The 20,596-nt window shown below is 39.5% G+C and overlaps 2 protein-coding genes across 3 annotated transcripts in view; one reads left to right on the top strand and one right to left on the bottom strand.

Moving 5' to 3' along the window:
• PDCD6IP (programmed cell death 6 interacting protein) overlaps positions 1–16,792 on the top strand; it is a 65,734-nt gene extending 48,942 nt beyond the window's left edge. For both annotated transcript variants that reach the window (XM_075547081.1, XM_075547080.1), the window contains exons 14-18: positions 606–740; positions 1,562–1,656; positions 11,643–11,766; positions 12,675–12,865; positions 13,945–16,792. In XM_075547081.1, the coding sequence (XP_075403196.1) occupies positions 606–740; positions 1,562–1,656; positions 11,643–11,766; positions 12,675–12,865; positions 13,945–14,119 (720 nt within the window). In that variant the 3' untranslated portion in view covers positions 14,120–16,792. The remainder of the gene's footprint in view (positions 1–605; positions 741–1,561; positions 1,657–11,642; positions 11,767–12,674; positions 12,866–13,944) is intronic.
• Positions 8,510–8,773, bottom strand: LOC142444626 (small ribosomal subunit protein uS14-like). The gene has a single exon (XM_075545674.1). The coding sequence runs from the start codon at positions 8,771–8,773 to the stop codon at positions 8,510–8,512; it is 264 nt and encodes an 87-aa protein (XP_075401789.1).
• Positions 16,793–20,596: the final 3,804 nt, after the last annotated feature.

The raw sequence follows: 20,596 nt of genomic DNA, 5'->3' as shown, positions 1-20,596 counted from the left end.
ATGTTGTAGTGATTGGTGATTTGTATATTTTTGGTTGCAGAAGCTTTTAAACGTTTTATTGTTTGGCTATCTAAAGGAGAAATCAAAATTGGAATTTTTGATACCTTTAATTATGTGGTTAGCTCACGTAGGTTTTAATCCTCTTTTGAGTAACAGAAGTAAATATGCTGAGGTGTTAGTGATTAGTTTTTGTACTTAAAGTGAGAAGTAATTTGAACTAATAAACTGGAAAACTTTTGTACTTTTAATAAATGTTCAGGATTCAATATCATTCCCCTTTCTGATCTTTTCAATCTATATAAAATGTGACATCTATATAAAATATAAAATAATTATTCTAATTATAGTTTTTGTAAGTGTTGAGGTTTTACTAGTAGAAAGCTGTCGTTACTGGTGGTTTTGACAGTCGATGGATTTGCGGTATTTTTATTTTAAGGACAGAAGGAGTTTAAGTAACTGCTTTCCTGAAAGAAATGCTGTCTTTGGTGTTTTCAGTGAGTCCTGCATATAATAATATGACTGTCATCGTTGGATAAAATCTTCCTAATACTATGTATATGTTAGTTTTATAAATAAATATACGTACCTATCTTTCTTTTACTAAGGTCTCACACCAGGACTTTTCAAAAATGAAACAATCCAACAATGAAGCTAACTTAAGAGAAGAAGTTCTGAAGAATTTAGCAACTGCTTATGACAACTTTGTTGAACTTGTAGCTAATTTAAAGGAAGGCACAAAGGTATGAAGCGCGTAAAAGGAACAATGACTAGCTATTAGCAGATGTGAGACTGAGTTTGAAAAAGTGAATCGATGCTTACAGTCTGTTAGCTTCAATCCCTTTTGCGAGGGAGAAAGGATCACTTTTCATTAAGGTGGTAATATTTCATGTGAATTTTTTAACACTTTTTACTAGGCTGAAAGGGATAGCAGGAATTAGTAGAGAGAGTCATCAAAAGCCAATAATAGTTCTTTGGGGATTAGGAAGCTAATCAGTTTGAATTATGAAGGAATGGAGAGCGTCAAAGATGGCCTGCTTCGGGGAGGGAAGTAAAGTGTTCGTTGACTTTTTCTTTAAGGAGGTTTAGGGAAATGCTGTGTTTATTTCACGATTCTGCTTTTGAGGAAACGTACTTTTTTTTGATCCATGATTTTGATACGTTAACTTCATGTGGATAAGCTGAGTACTCTCCAGGAAGACTTTGAAGTCTTAAGGGGGTATGAAATGATTCCTGCCTTCTTAAAGTGAACTTGCACATTTGTTCCTTCCCCTTAAAGAGGCAAAATGCCTTCGTTCAGGGACAATAGTGGACTTTCCTGTCATCATTGGGAGCATGTTCATGATTATGAAACTTGTTGCTATATAATTTTTGGTTAACAGTTTTCTCTAAAATGATTTTATTTTTATTTTCTCTAAGATCTTCAGTCATGTATAATATTATGTTTTTAGATTTAATGATTGACATGACTTAGTATCCTGTAACCACTATTGATAAATTACCTTTAGACGTTGTTCTTCCCGGGATTGAAAACGACTAACGTTACTTTGTTCCTTGCTTGTAGTTTTACAATGAGCTCACTGAAATCCTGGTCAGGTTCCAGAACAAATGCAGTGATATAGTGTTTGCACGGAAGACAGAAAGAGATGAACTCTTAAAGTAAGTTTGTACTTAAGACATTATGTTTTCAGAAAATAGTTACGGATATTTTCCTGTGAACTTGGCAGTATGAGGCATTTGATGTGCTTCCATTTGGAGTGAGCATTTTACAAAGTCATGAACACACAGCCACATGATCTGGGAATGAAAGAAGGAGAAGGAGCAGAAGCTATCCTGAGGTCACCGAAATAACAAGATGACTCAGGTGGCTTACCCCAGATTGCCAGCAATTTACTCTGAAGTAGAAAAAGAGTTTCCTGAAGTACAGATGGAGGCACAGAACATGGAGAAGATAGGTGAATAGCTTGCAAAATACCAGCAAATTCTCCCCCTCCCCCTTGAAAAACAGGAGTGTACCCTCCCGCAGATGAGGAGGCTGGGGCACAGATCCAGGGTGCACCTCTCAGGAGGCTCACTCTCTGCCAGTTTATGGGCAGATCCTTGTTGTTACCAAAGTGTAGAAGATTCTCAGTGCAGAGGCCCTAGGTTCAAAGGCCACGTTTTGCTCTGGCAGCTCTTTCTTGGTATTAGTCTCTCCTCCCTTTATGTCTTGTAAGATGAAAGGTGCTGCAGAACCACCTTTTGAAGGAACCTTCTGGTAAAAGCAGGGAGAGGAACGTGTGGCTCACTACATGCAGAGTAATCAATAAGGGATTAGCCCAGCATTGGTATGACGATACAATACTTATAGAAGTGAGAAAAAGAAAATTCAATAAAGCTGAACGAAGAACATTCATTACAATAATATTGCCACTTAAGAGATGACGTTTGGTCAATCATTTCACCGTGAAGTGAGAACCCGGCACACATGCAAGGAAGCGACTGCCTCCCTCCTGGAAGACGGTAGGCAGAAATGTCATCACTCGGGATGAGACGCTGGCAGAACTGGAGGCATGAAGACGTGGGTTGCCGGAGTTCAGAAAAGAAGTAGAAGTACCCAACCACCACAGATAGCAGATGAACCAGAAATGAACAGCAAGGGAGCGTAGACACTGATGAAAACATGGGACTATAGAGACAAGAAATGAAATAAACCAGAGGAAGGAAAGAAATTACAAGGGTTAGGAGAAGATAGGCAAAACTATGCAAAATCAAAATCCCCTCAAGAAGGAAAAAAAATCCTTAAAACTCAACAAAACAAATGATTAGTGTTATTTGGAACACATTGCTCTACAATAAAGCGATTCTCGTTGAAGGGATATGTCAGGCAGGGAACATGACCAAGAGCTATTAGCACTGAGGACACATAAGTTATTGCTCTTTAACCTCCCTGGTGGTAATCGCAAGTGTGGCTCGGGGTAAATGTTAACTGTTAGAAGCGGTAACCCCAGCCACACTCGGGATTATACTGCAGAGAAGTTCCTTAACTGCTCCCCAGTCCAGCCGCTTCCTCAGCTGTGTCCTCAGCGAGGTCTGAGGAACTGGGCTGGAAATTCAAAACTGCAAGTCTAAAAGAGACATACACACTCACAAATAGTGATACAGTGTAACCTGTGAGGATTACATTTTATCAAAGCAGTGCCCTGCCTGCCCTTTTACTGTCATTTGGAAAATTTTTTTGTCCATGACATTAAATAAGTGTCACTTTAGCACAAAAGGAGTTTTAGACCAGATAAATGACAAGCGACAGTGACTTAGAATTACTCGCAGAATTGTGTATTAAAGTTTATCATACCTGGAATGTATTAGATTAAAATGAGTAATTTCTTAAGAATTACAGGTCTGCAATATAAAACAACAAATTTTATGCAAAACAATATACTGCTTAGGGTACAAAATTACTGACATAATGAGACCGCCAGGGAGGTTAAAGAGAATGACAGGCCAAGTTGGTTTTTTGAATTGTGGTAAGATATTAGGATGGCAGCACTTCTTGCTAGAAGAGAGTGGAGCGATGTCAGATTTTTAAAACAAATACGGGCCGCCAAGTGTTTTACATCCATTCAAAGTGTCCTTAAAATCTAAACGTCATATTAGTAACGGGCACAAAGAATTCAGGGAATAATATGCTCATGAGCCCTCCCGTAGCCTTTCAGCCATCCCGACCTTTCTTCCCTTCTCCACATTTAAACAGTTTCTAAAGAAGTTTTCAATGAACAACTGCTTTTTACTCCCAAGAAAGAAAGTGCAGCCCTCAGACCAGCTTCCCTCATGAAACAGAGTCTCCAGTGTGTTAACAAAGAGCCGCGGCCAAGGGAGGTGCGTTGCACTAATGCAGGTGCAGTGCTGGCTTCAGTAGTGTTGTAGCTAGGAGGACGTTTCTACACAGAGAAGGAAAACACATCGGAGTAAGTAACAACTATGCCCGTACTCAGTAAGAATAGATGGATATCAGACCTGGAACTATTTATAGGCCTTTTCCTCTTGTTTTCTTTTTGTTTATCCATATAAGATAGGATAATGAGTCCCAAGGAAAAAAACTAATAGGGCCGATGGCTCTTATGGGGAGGGTGACATGGGGGAGGAGGAGGTGAGAGAAAGGGAGGCGGGGAGCCAACAAATCCAGGGACAAGGGAACAACAATAGATCTAAATTGATGGAGTGGAGGGCGTAGAATGCCTGATGGGGTTTGATCAAGTGCCGAGAGAGTTGAATAAAGGTCAAATATGATAGTGAGAGAGAAGAAAAGTAAAAAGAAAAAGAGGAAAGAACTAGGAGGCAAAGTACATTTATAGAGGTATAAATATAGGCATGCAAATGTAAACATTAATTTATAACAATAGAGATATAGGTCTATGTACATATATTTAAATGTGAAGTATTCAGGTAGCAGATGGACATTGGGTCTCTACTCAAGTACCCTCTCAGTGCAAGAACACTTTGTTTTAATAATCTGGAATTCTGTGATGCTCACTTTCCCGACGCAATCGCTGAAGTCAACATGGTTGCGTAAGCAAATGTGGTAGAGAACGCTGTTAAGCAGGTGGCCATCTAGCAGGGAAGCAACAAAACACCAGTCTGTGTGATCACGACTTGTTGATGGGATCAGGTATCATGCATCAGAAGACCCAAAACAAATAAATATATTGATACCGTTGATGGAGGCTGGAGTGGAGACCCATAGCCCATCTGTAGACAATTGGACATTCCCTCACAGAAGGGTCACAAGCAAGAAATGAGTCAGCCAAGGTGCTGTATAGCACTGACAGGACACACAACGTTTTTCTAGTTCTTTAATGCTTCCTCTCACCCCTGTCATGACCCAAGTTCTACCTTACAAATCTGGCTAGACTGGAACCTGTACACTGGTACAGATAAGAGCTCTCGATACATGGAACCCAGGACAGATAAACCCCTCAGGACCAGTAATGGGAGTAGGTGATCAATACCATGAGGGTAGTAAGGTGAAGGTGGGGGGAAAAGGGGGAGAAATGGGGAACCGACTTTAATGATAGATGTATAACCCCACTCCCAGGGCGATGAACAACAAATGTGGGAGAAGGGTGACAGTGGACCGGGTAAGATATAAAAGTAATAATTTATAATTTATCAAGGGTCCACGAGGGTGAGAGGTGGGGAAGGAGGGGAACAAAGAGGAGCTGATCCCAAGGGCTCAAGCAGAAAGAAAATGTTTTGAAAATGATGTTGGCAACATATGTACAAATGTGCTTGATATAATTGATGTATGGATTGTTAAAAGAGTTGTGAGAATGACAAAATAACAATCTGTAGATTATCAAGGGCTCATGAGGGAGGGAGGAGCGGGGAGGGAGGGGAAAAAAAGGAGGACCTGATGCAGAGGGCTTAAGTGGAGAGCAAATGCTTTGAGAGTGATTGGGGCAAAGAATGTACGGATGTGCTTTATACAATTGATGTATGTATATGTGTGGATTGTGATAAGAGTTGTATGAGCCCCTAATAAAATGTAAAAAAAAAAGTTGTGAGAACCCCCAATAAAGTGATTTATTAATAATAATAAAAGAGTAGATAAATACTTAACATTCAAAAGATATGTATACATATAGCGTATACTCTATGTCTCTGTGTGCCATGCTTATTTATACCCGTCCCGTGGCTGCTTTGGTGCGACACTAGTGACGTGAGTTGTTTTGACAGAGACCTATGTCCTCAGATCCAGGAATAAAACTTCTTACTTGGCCCTTTACAGAAAATTTTGTTAACTTCCAGTTTAAATAAGTTTCTTGTCCATGTTGGAATGTTAATTCTCTTGTTGGAATGTTAATTTTCTATTTAAACCTTTATTAGGAAACATAGTTCTATCACATCAGTAGAATGTTATACTCATGGCGCAGGAAGAAAATTTTGGATATTATATTTTGATTTATTTCATACCTCAAAGATCTAGTTTGAAATTTAGGTTCACATGTATGTGTTTGTATTTAACATTAAAAAAAGGAATCAGTTCTAAAAGCCATCAGTTTGTCAAGTGTTTACAACTGAGAGATTGAAAGATAAATGAATATTGGAAAATTACATTAAATGTTTGAAAAATTAGCTTGTAAATAAATGAGGGTTTATTTTGTAAAATCATTTCTGTTAATACTAAGAATCATAAATTTTTAAACAATTAAAAATCTGCTTTTTTTCCTTTTTTTTCAATTTGAATTTGAACATTTTATTAGGGGCTCATACAACTCTTATCATAATCCATGCTTATACATACATCAATTGTATAAAGCACATCTGTACATTCTTTGCCCTAATCATTTTCTTTTTTTACATTTTATTAGGGACTCATACAACTCTTACCACAATCCACACATTTACATACATCAATTGTATAAAGCACATCCGTACATTCTTTGCCCTAATCACTCTCAAAGCATTTGTTCTCCTCTGCATCAGGTCCTCTTTTTTTCCCCTTCTCTCCTCACTCCCCCCTCCCTCATGAGCCCTTGATAATCCACAGATTGTTATTTTGTCATCTCTTGCCCTCTCCGGAGTCTCCCTTCCCCCCCTTCTCTGCCGTCCCTCTCCCAGGGAGGAGGTCACATATGGATCCTTGTAATCAGTTCCCCCTTTCCAACCCACTCGCCCTCCACTCTCCCAGCCTCGCCCCTCACACCCCTGGTCCTGAAGGTATCGTCCACCCTGGATTCCCTGTGCCTCCAGCTCCCATATGCACCAGTGTACAATCTCTGTCCTATCCAGTCCTGCAAAGTAGAATTCGGATCATGGTAGTTGGGGGGAGGAAGCATCCAGGATCTGGGGGAAAGCTGTGTTCTTCGTCGGTACTACATTGCACCCTGACTGACCCATCTCCTCTCCTAAACCCCTCTATGAGGGGATCTCCAGTGGTCAACACTTGGGCCTCGGGTCTCCACTCTGCACTTCCCCCTTCATTCACTATGGTGTGTGTGTGTATACACACACACACACACACACACACACACACACACACACATATATATATATATATATATATTCGTTTTTGCTATGCAGATTCTTAAGAACCTGTCTATTGTTTAGTTGAAAATTGAGCCAAGGGAGAGTTTAGTACTGGTCCTGAAGAATGGCCAAGATCCATACATAGTCTTTGGGGTATCACTAATCTATCTGACCAGCAAGCCTGCTGTCCTTCATGATTTTGAATTCACCTCTCCCCCCCGCATTTTCTTCTCATGCTATCCAACACCTTTTAATGTTACCCCTTTTATAGCAGTTGGTAGTGGTAGGTGGGCACTATCTAGTTCTTCTGGTTTCATTGTTGTGGAGACTGAAGTGTGCATGGTCTGCCATCTATTAGACTAAGAATTTTCATGAGTCTTCGATTTTTAGCAGTACTCTTTGTTCCAGATAGGGAGAGACCAGCAGTAGCACTTAGACCAGTAGTAGAACCTTTGGTTGCTTATGAGTGTTTAAGACCCCAGTGGCTATTCACCAAAGTAGAATGTAGACTTCGTGGGCTATGCTGTGCTTGTCCTGGGTGCTCCCTGAGGCTGTGCTCCTGTGATAGATTCCCCCAAGATACTTCATTATGTCTAAGAAATTTTCACAACTTTGAGCCTTACGGATATACTTGCAGCAAAGGTAAATATCTATGTACAAATATCCTCTGTCAAATGTGTGTTTGTGTGTAGTCTTCCTCCCACTCTGTCACATGTATATCCACACATCTATTCATCATTGCAGGACTGGTTATATAAGAGACTTCTAAAACTCTGTTGTCTTTAACTCTTCCTTTACCTCCATCGTTGCCAACCTCCCTCTAAATGTGTAATGCCCTATCCTTTATGTAAGTTCTTCACATCTTCAAATAGCTTCCTCTCCTTTGAGAGTTTTCTAACTTTATTCTTTTTACTCCAAAATTGTCTTCCTTATACATTGAAATCTCTGGTTTCCTGCTTTCAGTCTTATAGGTTTGTCTTATCTGGACACTTGTATATCTGGGTTGACATCTGGGTATTGCCATCATGTACGCTAATCTCAGGTGTTATTGGTTCTTTATTTGAAGAACTCTGTTACTTCTAGTAAGGTTGGTCTATTTTTATAAATTCCTTTAGTTCCTACTTATCTGAAAATGTGTATCTACAAATATGCCATTGTATTTGAATGACAATTTTATTGGGTAAATGACTCTTCATTTGCTTTCCCCCTCTTCTTTTCAGAGTTTTATATGTTTTATCCCATTACTTGTTTGCTTGTATGGTTTCTGTTTAGAAATTAGAGTTCAGCTTAACTAGTTCTTTTTTGTAGGTAACTTTTTTTTAATATATAATTCTAAGTCTTTCTCAGAGTTCTTCCCTAGTCTTTGGTTTGGTTATGATATATCTTGGTGATTTTCTTATTTTTTTTTTCAGACTTGAATTTTTAAAATTTTTATTTTATGTACAAATAGTTGGCATTGTTTTTCTTTTGGTTAGCGGTCTTGGATTGTCCATCCAAAGATAACTTAGTCCAGCTTGATGAAGCCGGCATCCTTCGCGTACGGATGGAAACACTGACGGCACATATTGAGGCCGTGTTTCCGAATCAGACGGTGCCGGGTCGAGCACATGCGGCAAGAACGGGAACTCTGGCCGAATTTTCCCGGGTGGCTCCAGTAGACCTGCTGGTGACCCACCTTGTTCCCAAGCTCTCTCCGAGGCAGAAGGGCGGGGGGTCTGCCCTGTTTGGAACTTCGCTTTTTGAATGAGCCTACTGTCTTGTTTCTCATGATGTTTCAGGGAAGTTTTCTTCTAACAACTTTTTTGACAGTTTTCTCTGTGCTTTTTTTGGGGTCACACCTGTTAGAGTATACCTGTTACACATAAATTATTCCTCTTGATAGCGTCTAACATAATTTTTAGGGGCCGCCCAATTTTTTTTGGTCTTTTTTAATGGCTATTTCTGTAGCAGATTAGTCATTGGGAGATTTGTCTTCAAGCTCACTACTTCAGCTTTCCATCGATTCATTTGCACTACTTTGCCTTTTCAATGTATCATCTATTTCTGAAATCTTAGTATTCTAGATTTCTATATTTTGTTTTGTATTCTTTAAATTTGTTTATTTATTTTACCAAATTGCTCTTGACATATGTTCCTGAATCTGTCTACAGGATTTTCCTTGTAGTTTGCTCGCTTTTGTGGATCTTCCTTTTCATTCATTCATTTGGATAGCTTAGTAGGTACATGCAATGCCGTTTCTTCCAGAGGAAGATCTTTTGACACTTTGTTTTGGTCACTTGTGTGAGACATTTTATCTTGTTAGTTTATGTGAACTGAAATGTAGTTTGAGATATTGTTAGTGTATTTAATTTATGACTGTTCTGTGATATGGTCTTAGGCACTTAGAACGTGTTTCTTGGTGAGCATGATAGTACTGTTAGTTGTTCATGTGGCATAGTGGAGGGTAGGTTTGGCTTGTGTTATCTGTGGTCTGTAAAGTACTTCTCTATAAAGTACTTCTCTATATAGTACTTCTCTATATAGTACTTCTATAAACTACTTCTAGCTTAAAGTACCGAAGTTTTTCTAGGTGCTTTTTGTTATTATTTTGGCATGTTTTTCTCCATATGAAAAATAGGATGGGTAAACCTATAGCGATAGCTTATAGTTTGTTGGGGATCTTGGGGGCAGGGTGGGTAGAAATAGGGAGCTAATAGTGATTGCAAAGAAGGAAATGCTCTAAAAGTGATTGTAGGGATGATAGCACAATCTTATGAATATATTTTAAACTACTAAACTGTATATGTGAATTCGTCAATAAAACTTAAAAAAAAAGAAAGAAAATCGTAAAGGAAAAAGCCAAGTGAGACAAAGCAGGTAAACAAAAGCCAGAAAAAAAAGTATTTAATAATGAACAACAACAACAAAACCAGAAAGGAAAATAAAAAGGAAGAAGGAAAAAAGGAAAAAAAAGAAAACTAGAGATAGGGGGAAGAAACAACCAGAACGACAAAGGGAAAAATGCTAAGAAAAAAAGGAAAGGGGAAAAAGGAGAAACAGAGTATGTCTGCTGTGTCCTCTAGGGTTACTGTGAGTTGGATGGAATTCACCGGGTGGTACATAGCAGCCTCTTAAAAAAAAAAATCATTATTTTTATCGAATTTTCATCCAATCTTTTTCTTTTTTATTTAAAGATCATTTTGTTGGGGGCTCTTAGAGCTCTTATAACAATCATATATCAATTTTATCGAGCATATTTGTATATATGTTGCCATCAATATTTTATTTTTAACTACTTTTATTGGGGGCTCTTATATCTCTTACCACAATCCATATAATCCTCCTACGTGTCAAGCATATTTGTACATACTGCCGCCATCATCATTTTCAAAGCATTCTCTTCCCACTTGGGCCCCTGATATCAGCACCCCTTTTCCTCTCCCTCCTTCCCCCACCTGCCCGCCCTCCCTCACGAACCCTTGGTAAGTTATAGATTATTTTTTTCCTTATCTTACACTGCCCTCCGTCGCCCCGTACCCACTTTCCCGTTACTCGTCCTCCTGGGAGGGGGTTCTAGGTTGATTGTTGTGATTGAGTCCCCCTCTGTCCCCCTCCCCTCCCCTAATCCTCCTGGTATCTCCACTCTACTTGTTGACCCTGAGGGGTTTATCTATCCTGGATTCCCTGTGTCTCCAGCTCTTATCTGTAGCAGTGTGCATGCTCTGGTCTAATCCAGTTTGTCAGGTAGAATTGAGGTCATGATGGTGGGGGGAAGGAAGCCCCAAAGGAGTAGAGGAAAGTTGTGCGTTTCATCGGTGCTGTACCAGCAGCCACTTTGTCCGCATAGATGATCTTGGTGCCACATTTCTTTTGAGTAGCTTAATAAATTTTTATCTGGATATTTTATTAATGGTTTGATTAGGTTAGCTTTCTTGTTTGATGTTTTGCTTTAAATAACATGAAGTACTTTGTCATATAAGGATTAAAATATTAGCCAAGTAACTGAGTAATTGTACTGATAACTTTTGGATAGGCTATTATTTTCTGTTTTTTAATTGAGAGAGATCCCTCTTACTAGAGAGTAGGCAGAGGACGATGAGACTGCCAACTTTCTTTTATAAAACAGCTTCACTCCTCAATTCTTGTAAAAAAATGTTTAAGCTGGATATAATCAAGCCTTTAAAAATTTCACTTCACAGTTTGACTTATTTCTTATTCTAGCTATAACTATGGCCTATGAAAAATTTTACTTTTTTCAGTCTCTTACAGAAATAAAGTAAATTATAGGAGGCAGGAAGAAAATATAAACTAATTCAGAATAGAAATGTAGTATGTTTAAAAATATTACTACCGTAAAGAAAATGATACTCTTTTCTTTGTCTCATATATGAAGAATAAAATGGTAGAAAGATGTATGACAACATCCCCTGCTGAGGAGTGAGTTCCATCTCACAGTGACCCATAGGACAGAGTAGAACTGCTGCCCCAGGGGGTTCGTCCGTTGTGATCTTTGCGGGAGCAGATTGCCAAATCTTTTCTTCCATCAAAACTTTTGGATTAGCTGTTGAGTGCAGTCAGTGCACCTTGAAGGCTCCTTGTGGTGTTATATGTCCTGGTGTTTTCGTTGTGTTAATGTCAAATGTTTCTGTCTTTATAAGGGACTTGCAACAAAGTATTGCCAGAGAACCTAGTGCTCCTGCAATTCCTGCACCTGCATATCAGTCCTCGCCAGCAGGAGGACATGCACCAACGCCTCCAACTCCGGCACCAAGGACCATGCCGGTTAGTAAGCAAGTACATTTTGTAAAATAGGGAGTTTTACATTCATGACAACTTGCTTTCTGTTAGGATAAAACAGACACTTACAGTCGAGCGATCTTGTGGTTACTAAGGTCATCAAGTGAATGACTGTTGGTCCCATCCCTAACACAAACTCTTCCTGATGTTTTGTACCGTGAAGAAGTAACACTGTATCGCTCATAACTTCTTGTTAAAAAATGTTTAAACTGTGAGGATACTTAAAACCTTCATAACTTTCACTTTACAGCAAAAACAGTAACAAGTCAAACAGTACCATAGGGAAGTAACTGGACAAATCTGTCAGACACCTGAAACTTGTATGTGGGCTGGTTACTAGGTGATATTGGGGAACTGTTATTTTCTTAGGCTGAAAATGGAATTGTGATTAGGTAGGTCTTGTGTGTTCTTTAGGGCTATTTTTAGAAGTTTAATGTATTGCCTAATAGCTCTGAAAATATATAGATAAAAATATGGCTATAATTAGGTAAGCAAATATGGTAAGTGTTAATAAATTTAATAGGTAGATAAGTGATTATTACATTCTTTTAAGGTTTTTAGTGCTTGGGAATTTTCTTTAAAAAGTTGTGTTGTGAGGTGAGAGTGCTATTGGGTAGTGACAGTAATGAGCAGTGAAGGATTAAGTATTAGGATCAGGAAAAGAACAGTGGCTATAGATAATCTGCAGGATGGGGAATGATTTCTCAACTATGATAAATTTGATTCAAGAGTAAGTCAGCATTTAAGAATGATAATTAGAAATATATTTGGTTCTATTCCAGATGTCATCATATATTTTAATAATTACCAATTTAAAAGAAACATGATATATTTTGCAATAAATGTTGACTTTTCTTTCTTTTTTAAAAATAAAATGTTGACTTGTCCTGCAGCCTGCCAAGCCCCAGCCCCCGGCCCGACCTCCACCTCCAGTGCTTCCAGCGAGTCGAGCTCCAGCTCCAGCTCCAGCTCCAGTTGCAGTGGCTCCTGGGCCCCCAGTAGCAGCTCCAACACAGACCCCTGGGTCAGCTCCCCCTCCACAGGCCCAGGGACCCCCCTACCCAACCTACCCTGGATATCCCGGGTAAGGCTTGAAATGTGTGATTTAGCAACTTGACTGATGATGTGTCTTCCCCTGGTTAACCTTGAAAACTGGATTGTCCCTTCCAGAAAGGAGGTGTCACAGATGTGACCATACTGCATTGTTTGCTTTTCCCAGGCTTTAAAATGATTATTTATTCATTTTTTAAAATTGTGCTATGTAGGCAGAATGTACTACTTTCTTCAGTCCTCCTAATAAGTGATTAGGTGAAACTAAAATTGTGATTAGGTAGGTCTTGTGTGTTATTCTTTAGGGCTATTTTTATAAGTTTAGTGTATTCTTAATAGTTCTGAAAATATACAGGTAGATAAAAATATGGCTATAAATAGGTGGCTTTTCTGTACTTGGGAATCTTGGCATTTTGATAAATTGATAAATAATAACAAATTTATCTCAGTAATGGAAATATGGTTTGTCAAATGCCAGTTTTCTTTATGGTGCTCCTATTTTTTTTGTTGTTGGGGGTGTGGAGGAAGACATTTTACTACCTATTAAGCTAAATAAAAAGAGAAACCCAAACATTCTGTGTTTCCAATAATAGGACATTATAAACATTAAATTTATGTATATTCAAGTGAACATTGCATCTTGTAGTCTAGGGAATATGTTTAGATGGTTAGTTTTACCACTTTTAAAGGAAGGGTTTCCATTTTTATTTCATGCAAAATATATGAAAGAACTTCAAAAAGCTTGTGGAAAAATGGAATAGAAAGATTATGAAACTTTTTCATAAACTCTTTGAACCCTCGGAGGATAGAAAGATATATATGTATGTATTTGCTATTAATAGTTAACTCTTGTTTTCTTGAACATTACTTGCCTGCGTGGTGGTACATCTTTGATAGACTTTTATTTCAGTTAAGATAAGTATAGATTGCTTGTCCTTAACAGTTATTTTGAAAGTGTTCTTTTTCTGTCTGTATTATTCTCTTATAGACTATAAGATAGAGAAAATTGGCTTTCTTTAAAAAAAATTGGTCTTAGAACAATAAGAATGCTTACTCTTGTAATTCAATTTACAATGTTTTTTTTTTGTTGTTGTGTTCTCTCCTCCCCACCAGGTATTGCCAAATGCCCATGCCCATGGGCTATAATCCTTATGCATACGGCCAGTATAATATGCCATATCCACCAGTGTATCACCAGAGCCCAGGACAGGCTCCCTACCCGGGAACCCAGCAGCCTTCATACCCCTTCCCGCAGCCCCCACAGCAGTCTTACTACCCACAGCAGTAATAGACCTGCTCAGAAGCTCTGCTGGTTCAGTTCAAAGAGAGAGAAACACCAAAAACTGCAATAAGTATACTCAACTCTGCACTCTGGTTCACATAATGTAATCTGCGGTACTGAATGCAGTGTATAGTTTCTGTCTACAGCGAAAGCTGAATGCGGTGCCCCAGTTCCACATTTGATTGCACCTCTGAGATTGCTGCTGTTGCAGTATAAATTAGGTAAAATAGGATTTGAAATAAATTACATTACCGTTTATAAGAGTTGAAAATGAGAAATTAGACCCACAATTGAGATGTTTGAAACTTTTACTTTCTACATAAGACCTGGTTGGGACATCAGATAACTTACATTGATGCTTTAAATGCTGATATTCAGGAAAACTAAATTTGTTTTCTTGTTTTGGTTAATTGATTTGGTTTGATTTTCTTTATGCTATTTTGAGTAATCAAGGCATTGTAAATCTTATAATTTAAAAATAAATGACTTAAGAACAGTTGTCATTGTTACGTTTTGTCATTATTCTCATTGCTGTCTAATGTCTTTCTGGTATTAGTTTCTCATTTTGTATGTACATAAGTTAAACGATACTGTGCTTAAGTGCATGAGTAGTGCCAATTGATAGTCAGGCTCAAGGAAAACCAAAAGAATAGTACCATAATTTATCTTTAATATGCTGATTAGTGAATTTTTGACATTTCTTTTAAAAAGTCTCATACTGTGGAAAGAAACACAATAATTGCTACCAAAGATTCTTCAAATAAATATACAAACATGTATATTTAATGTTTCATTGCTAGCGTCTCCAAGAAATTAATACACATTCTGGTGATTCTTTTTACTTTTCATATTTTTCTCTTAATTTGGTTAAAATAAGTACATGTAGTTAATAATTCTGTTTAATGTAATGGAATTGTTTGAAGAAAATTTAGCTGTACTCTTTCTTCTTCCACCTAGCTGTCTTAACTTACTAACATTTAATGCACAGTATGTATGACTAGACCTGAGCCCCTTTCATCTTTATGCTACGACAGGATTGGGCGGCTTTATAATTCAGGGAGCACATAAAGCAATTGTTGGGGAACATATGCCAGTCCAGGAGTAGGCTGTGAATTTAACAACAATCGCTGCTGGTAGGGCATCTCATCACTCTGTAACCCTCAATAGAAACACTGAAGACTTGTATCATGGAATGAGAAAACGAGAAAGGAGTGAGTTGTCTCTTAACATCACAGTGGGATCTGTTCTGTATGAGCTTCATTTGTGAACACATTAGACATATGAGCAGATTGTCAATGAATCTGTTGGTTTTTTGAGTTTTAATGCTGGCCTGTTTTTTCATTATTGTTGAGTTTAAACGATACTGTTGTTTGGTCCATTGTGTTTACTTTGACAATTTGGATTTATATTTTAATTGTTAGACTGAAGGTCTGATTGTAAAAGGGAGTGATTTGGTTTAAAAAATGTGTGTACTTTGAAAAATCATATTACTGTATGTAGAGAACTGGAAGGCATGTTACTTCACTATAAATGACCTTGGATTATGTGGGATATTGAAATTCACTTAAAATCTGATAGTTAAATCTTGGCAAAAGTATTTTTCTCCATTTTGCCAAGTTTTAATAACCTGGACTCATCAAAGTGTGACATGGGCTTGTTTGACTATTGTATAAATGGCACTTACGCTCTACATTCATATTTCTCATATCATATACTTACATGAGACAATAAGAGGGACATTCCACATTGCTAGTTTATAATTTTTAATAATGCAGAAAAATGCCCCTTCCCCCCCAAAACAAACAAACAAACAAAACTGGCCTGAATATTCTCTTGGGGAAAGAGGGCACTAAAGAGAAGGTTAAGTGCATCAGAGGACTGTCAGAACTTCCAAGGCATTGAGCCCGCATTCCCCCTGCTAAAGTAGGCCGGCTCCCAGAGGCCACAGGGACGTTGCCCAGAAGCGTCAGGGATGGAGGCTCCTCAGCTTCTTTCTGCGTGCCGGACTCCTCAGCTCTGTTAGCCACGTTTTTTATGCAGCAGTTTGAGCCATTCCCTCTTGCCATTTTGCTCACTCTTTAGATAGCTGAGGATACTTGTTTTGGCCACTCCATTTTAGGTACAAATGACCATGTTTCTGTCAATATTCATTGCCGGACCTATATAGGCACATCTAGTTTCAGTAAGATGGTTCATGGAAAGAAGCCTTCCTGGGCCACTTTTGCATTCTTGGCAAGGATCCCTGGTGGCGCAGTGGTTCAGTTCTCTGCTGCTAATGGCAAGACTGGCAGTTTGAGATTGAACTCACGAGCTGCTCCCAGGGAGAATGATGTGGCACTCAGCTTCCTTCCGAGTTGCAGCCTTGGAAAACCAATGGGGTGAGGCTGTTGTATCCTGCCCCGCAGGGTTGCTCTGAATTGGAAGCAATGCCGTGACAACTGGTTTGTTGTGTTTCTGTAAAGGAGGAAGGAGAAAGCTCTCACTGCCAAGGTTGCTGCATTGCTTTTTTCTTTACGCTCTTCACATAGCAGAAATAACCCCCCCCCCAAAGTTATTGTAGGTGTTACCGTTTATTTGTAACGGAGATACTGCTTACCTGCTTTATTGTTGGTGTTTTGGTTACCTTTCTAACGAAAGGAGACATCCTCAGACCATTTATGCTTGGCTTTGGCATACTGTCTCAAGGAATGGAACTCATATAGAGGACCGAGTTGGACGCAGGAGGAAACCACCCAGCTTATCTTCTTAGACCCAGTTGGAAACAGAGACCTGACCTTTTGGTCTGATGTAAGAAATTGGTCTCTAGAGAGCCACTCCCTCATATATTCTCTGTTAAGAAAATGGTTTCTTGCTGCACACCAATCAACCTTTATCAATATCTTGCATCTATATCCTCAATGTTCTTGCAGTTATTTCCTCCACAAAACTAAGCAGTTACAGAAAAGAAGGGTGAATTTTCACAGAGTCATGTATCCCAGATGCCTCATCTCAGTCCACCTTTCCAGTCCAAACAGACGCTTTAAAAAGTTTCCCATTAGATAATGCTTTACAGTTTGTAGAAGTGCTTTGTACACATTTCTAGTTTCATGAACAAAAAATACATTTTGTTAAGTACATTTCAGTTTGCTAATAGGGAAAAATTTTTTAATGGTCAGTATATCTTGAATCTTGCTGTAACCCAGTGGCATTTCATTTGTAAGACTTCTGCGCTTTTTCATTGATTCACAGTACAGAACAGGATGCAAAGTCGAAATAGCAATGCTCCATAGTGGTGCCATTGCTGGTTTCAAACAGGTCTTAGAACTAAAGGTTAGTTATAAGATTTACATGGAAGAGTAAAGAAGGAAAACTTTATATTTTTAAAGAAGAGAATATTCAGGCTTTATTTCTGGTATGAAGTTTATATTTTTAAAATAAATCCTATATTATCACACCAGAGATTTTAGATTCTTTTCTGGTTATAAACATTACTGGTAGTTGGATTATATTTTTACTGTATTCATTTCTCTTAGGGGGAAAATTGTAAAGAAACAAAAAGGTTCCAGATGAATGTATACTAGAAATAAAAGTTGAAAGATTCTTACTTCCTTGGAGTATGAATTCTTATTTTTAGTGTTTCTCTTTTAGCTTTCTACATTTACATAATTTCTTTGACAAAGGGCGTGTTGGGAAATAAATGCCCACTTTGACTAATTGAATGCAACTGCTCAAGGAAGACAAGTTGTTTAAATGCTTCCTTATAGCTGCCAGCCCTACAATTTAACTATATGGGCAGACTGTTTTTCATTAGGATCTGCCCCAATCTTTACAGATGAATAACCATTTTTTCAAGTACCAGTTTTAAAACTAACTTTTGAAAATGATCAGCAAGATTATCATCTTAGTTCACCAGGAAAGCACTGGGGTTGGTGAGATGTGTTAATCTTTTTAAGCACTTATATTTATTTCCATCCTACCCCGGTGTCTCCCTTCCTCCCCCCATGTTTTAAGGGCAGATGTGATTGCCTTATAGCGTGGCCCAGAATACTACAGTTTTGACCAGAAAATTGCATTGATTTTTGTATGTGCATCAAATTCGTTGAAGGTGAACAGATTGCTTGCTGGGAAATGAATTAGTAGTCTGATGTTCTTTCTATATACGTTCTAGTTTTATAAGGTAAGTAGAAAATACTGCTTCAGAACTGTGCTGTTAGGTGCCATTGAGTTGGTTCTGACCCACAGTGACCCTAAAAGGGACAACAGAATAAACACTGTCCAGGCCTGCGTCATCCTCACATTGTTCCTGTGCTTGAGCCTGTTGCTGCACCACTGTCAGTCCATCCCTTTGAGGGCTTCCTCTCTTTCACTGCGCCCCCCCCACCCCCAACATGCTGTCCTTCTCCAGGACTGTTCTTTCCCGACCACATGTCATTTCTTACCTCTAAGCACTGCCTGCCCTTTTGTTTTAGAATGAACACCTTTAATGTGCTAGGATGGGAACTTTCCTTGCCTTTTCGAGCTTTGGTTTTCCTCCGAGAGAACGCGCTGCCGGCCCTCTAGTCCTGCAGCCCATAGCCATCCCCTGGCCTGCCCTCGAAGCAACGCCGAGCGTGCCCTCCGGAACGGCTCCAGAAGACTGCTGCTTTTTGCATTCTCATTTCTTTCATTATATCGTTTTCTGAATGGTCTATCTTTTCCTCTTCAGGAGTCAGTTTAGCCTCTTTCTTCCAGCCTAAGGGCAGTGTCTAGTGGGACTCGGACCTCTGGTGGTCAGGTGGGCCGCCTGTGAGCATGGTGATGTTCTTCACCAGGGTCTTGGTCTGTACCAGCTCGGTGATGGGTGCGTCGTGGACAACATGATGACTCTTGGTTTGCAAGTACAATACTCGAGTCCCAGGGGAAGTTCCCCACATCCAGCCTCAGGGCCCTGTTTTTGTTGCCTCTCCTCACTGGAACTGTGTGGCTCCTCTACCAGGGGCAACCGAGCATCCCAGTTCTTGTAGGGCCCTTTCTCTTGCGGACCTCGTGCCAGTTGTCCCGGGAGATGCCCATTGCTTGGCACTGGCTGGAAAGAGCTATCCTCCAAAGGTAAGATTGCTGTGTCCTGTTAGTCTGTGGTATTTTCAGTATTCTTTGCCAGCACCACATTCAAATGCTTGGGTCAGGTACACCTTAGTTCAAAGTAACTTCCCATCCTTTACTTTATAGAGAGGTCTTGTGTATCCGATTTACCTAAAGTAACACATCGTTTGATCTCTTGACTGCTGCTTCTGTGAGCATTGATTGTGGATTCCAACGAGACAAAATCCCTGCCCACTTCAATTTTTTTTCATTTGTGGTGATGCTACCTTTTGATCCAGTTGTGAAGATTTTGGTGGTCTTTACATTGAGTTGCAATCCATTCTGAAGGCTGTAATCCATGATCTTCATCAGCAAGTGCCTGAAGTCCTCACTTTCAGCAAGTAAGGAGGTGTCATCTGCGTGCCGCAGCTTGTTAATGCTGGATTTTTCATATAATCCAGATTCTCCGAGTATTTGCTCAGCATACAGATTGAATCAGTATGCTGAAGATTCAACTCTGATCGACCTTTCCAGATTTAAGCCGTGCAGTATATCCCCTTGTCTGTTCCCACAGCTGCTTCTCTTCATCCTTGTGCATGTTCAGCACGAGCCAAAGGAAGGGTTCTGGAATTCCCTTTCTTCTCAGGGCTGTCCATAGTTTGTTACGATCCACACAGCCACATGCCTTGGCACAAACAAGTGAACATTTTCTGGTATTGTCCGCTTTCAGCCAAGGTCCGTCTGTTACCAGCAATGACGTCCCTTGTTCCACATGCTGTTCTGAATTCAGCCTGAACCTCTGGCTGAAGGCAGTGCTGTCACTGTACCGTTAGTGTGCCTGTCAAAGTAGTGCTGCAGCTTGTTGAATAATCTTCACAATTTATTTGCATGTGATATCAATTGTATTGCCCTGTGATAGGAGCATTCTGTTGGGTCACCTTTCGAATGGGTACAAAGTTGGATCTCTTCCAGTTGGCTAAGTGGCTGTCTTCCAAATTCCCTGGCACAGATGAGTAAATACTTCCACTCTTTCATTACATTGCAGTTGGTGTTCTGTCAGTTCCCGGGGCTTTTTGTTTTTGCCTAGTGCTTCCAGTGCCACTCGGACTTCTCCCCTCCGCACCGTTGGCTCCTGTTTAGATGCTTGCTTACCCCTGAGATGGTGGCACGTCCGGCAACCCTCCCTTTCTGGTGCAGCGGCTCTGTATTCCCTCCACCATCTTCTGATGCCCCCTTCATCGTTCGATATTTTCCCCATAGAATCCTTCAGTATTACAGCTCGAGGCTCGACTTTCCTTGAGTTCTTTCAGTTTCACATACAACAAGCATGTTCTGACCTTTCGATTTTCTAACTAGGTCTTTGCACATTTCCTTGTCTTGAGAAAACCATAGAAACTCCCTTTTCTCGATCAAGCCTCCAGCTGTGTTGGTAGCTCGCCAATG

The sequence above is a fragment of the Tenrec ecaudatus genome, chromosome 4, assembly GCF_050624435.1.
Source record: "Tenrec ecaudatus isolate mTenEca1 chromosome 4, mTenEca1.hap1, whole genome shotgun sequence".
Classification (NCBI taxonomy): domain Eukaryota; kingdom Metazoa; phylum Chordata; class Mammalia; order Afrosoricida; family Tenrecidae; genus Tenrec; species Tenrec ecaudatus.
This window is presented reverse-complemented; position numbering and strand designations above follow the sequence as displayed.

Excerpts from the sequence above, each read along its gene's own strand:
- LOC142444626 (XM_075545674.1), bottom strand. The coding sequence starts at position 8,773 with ATGAGAAACAAGACAGTAGGCTCATTCAAAAAGCGAAGTTCCAAACAG.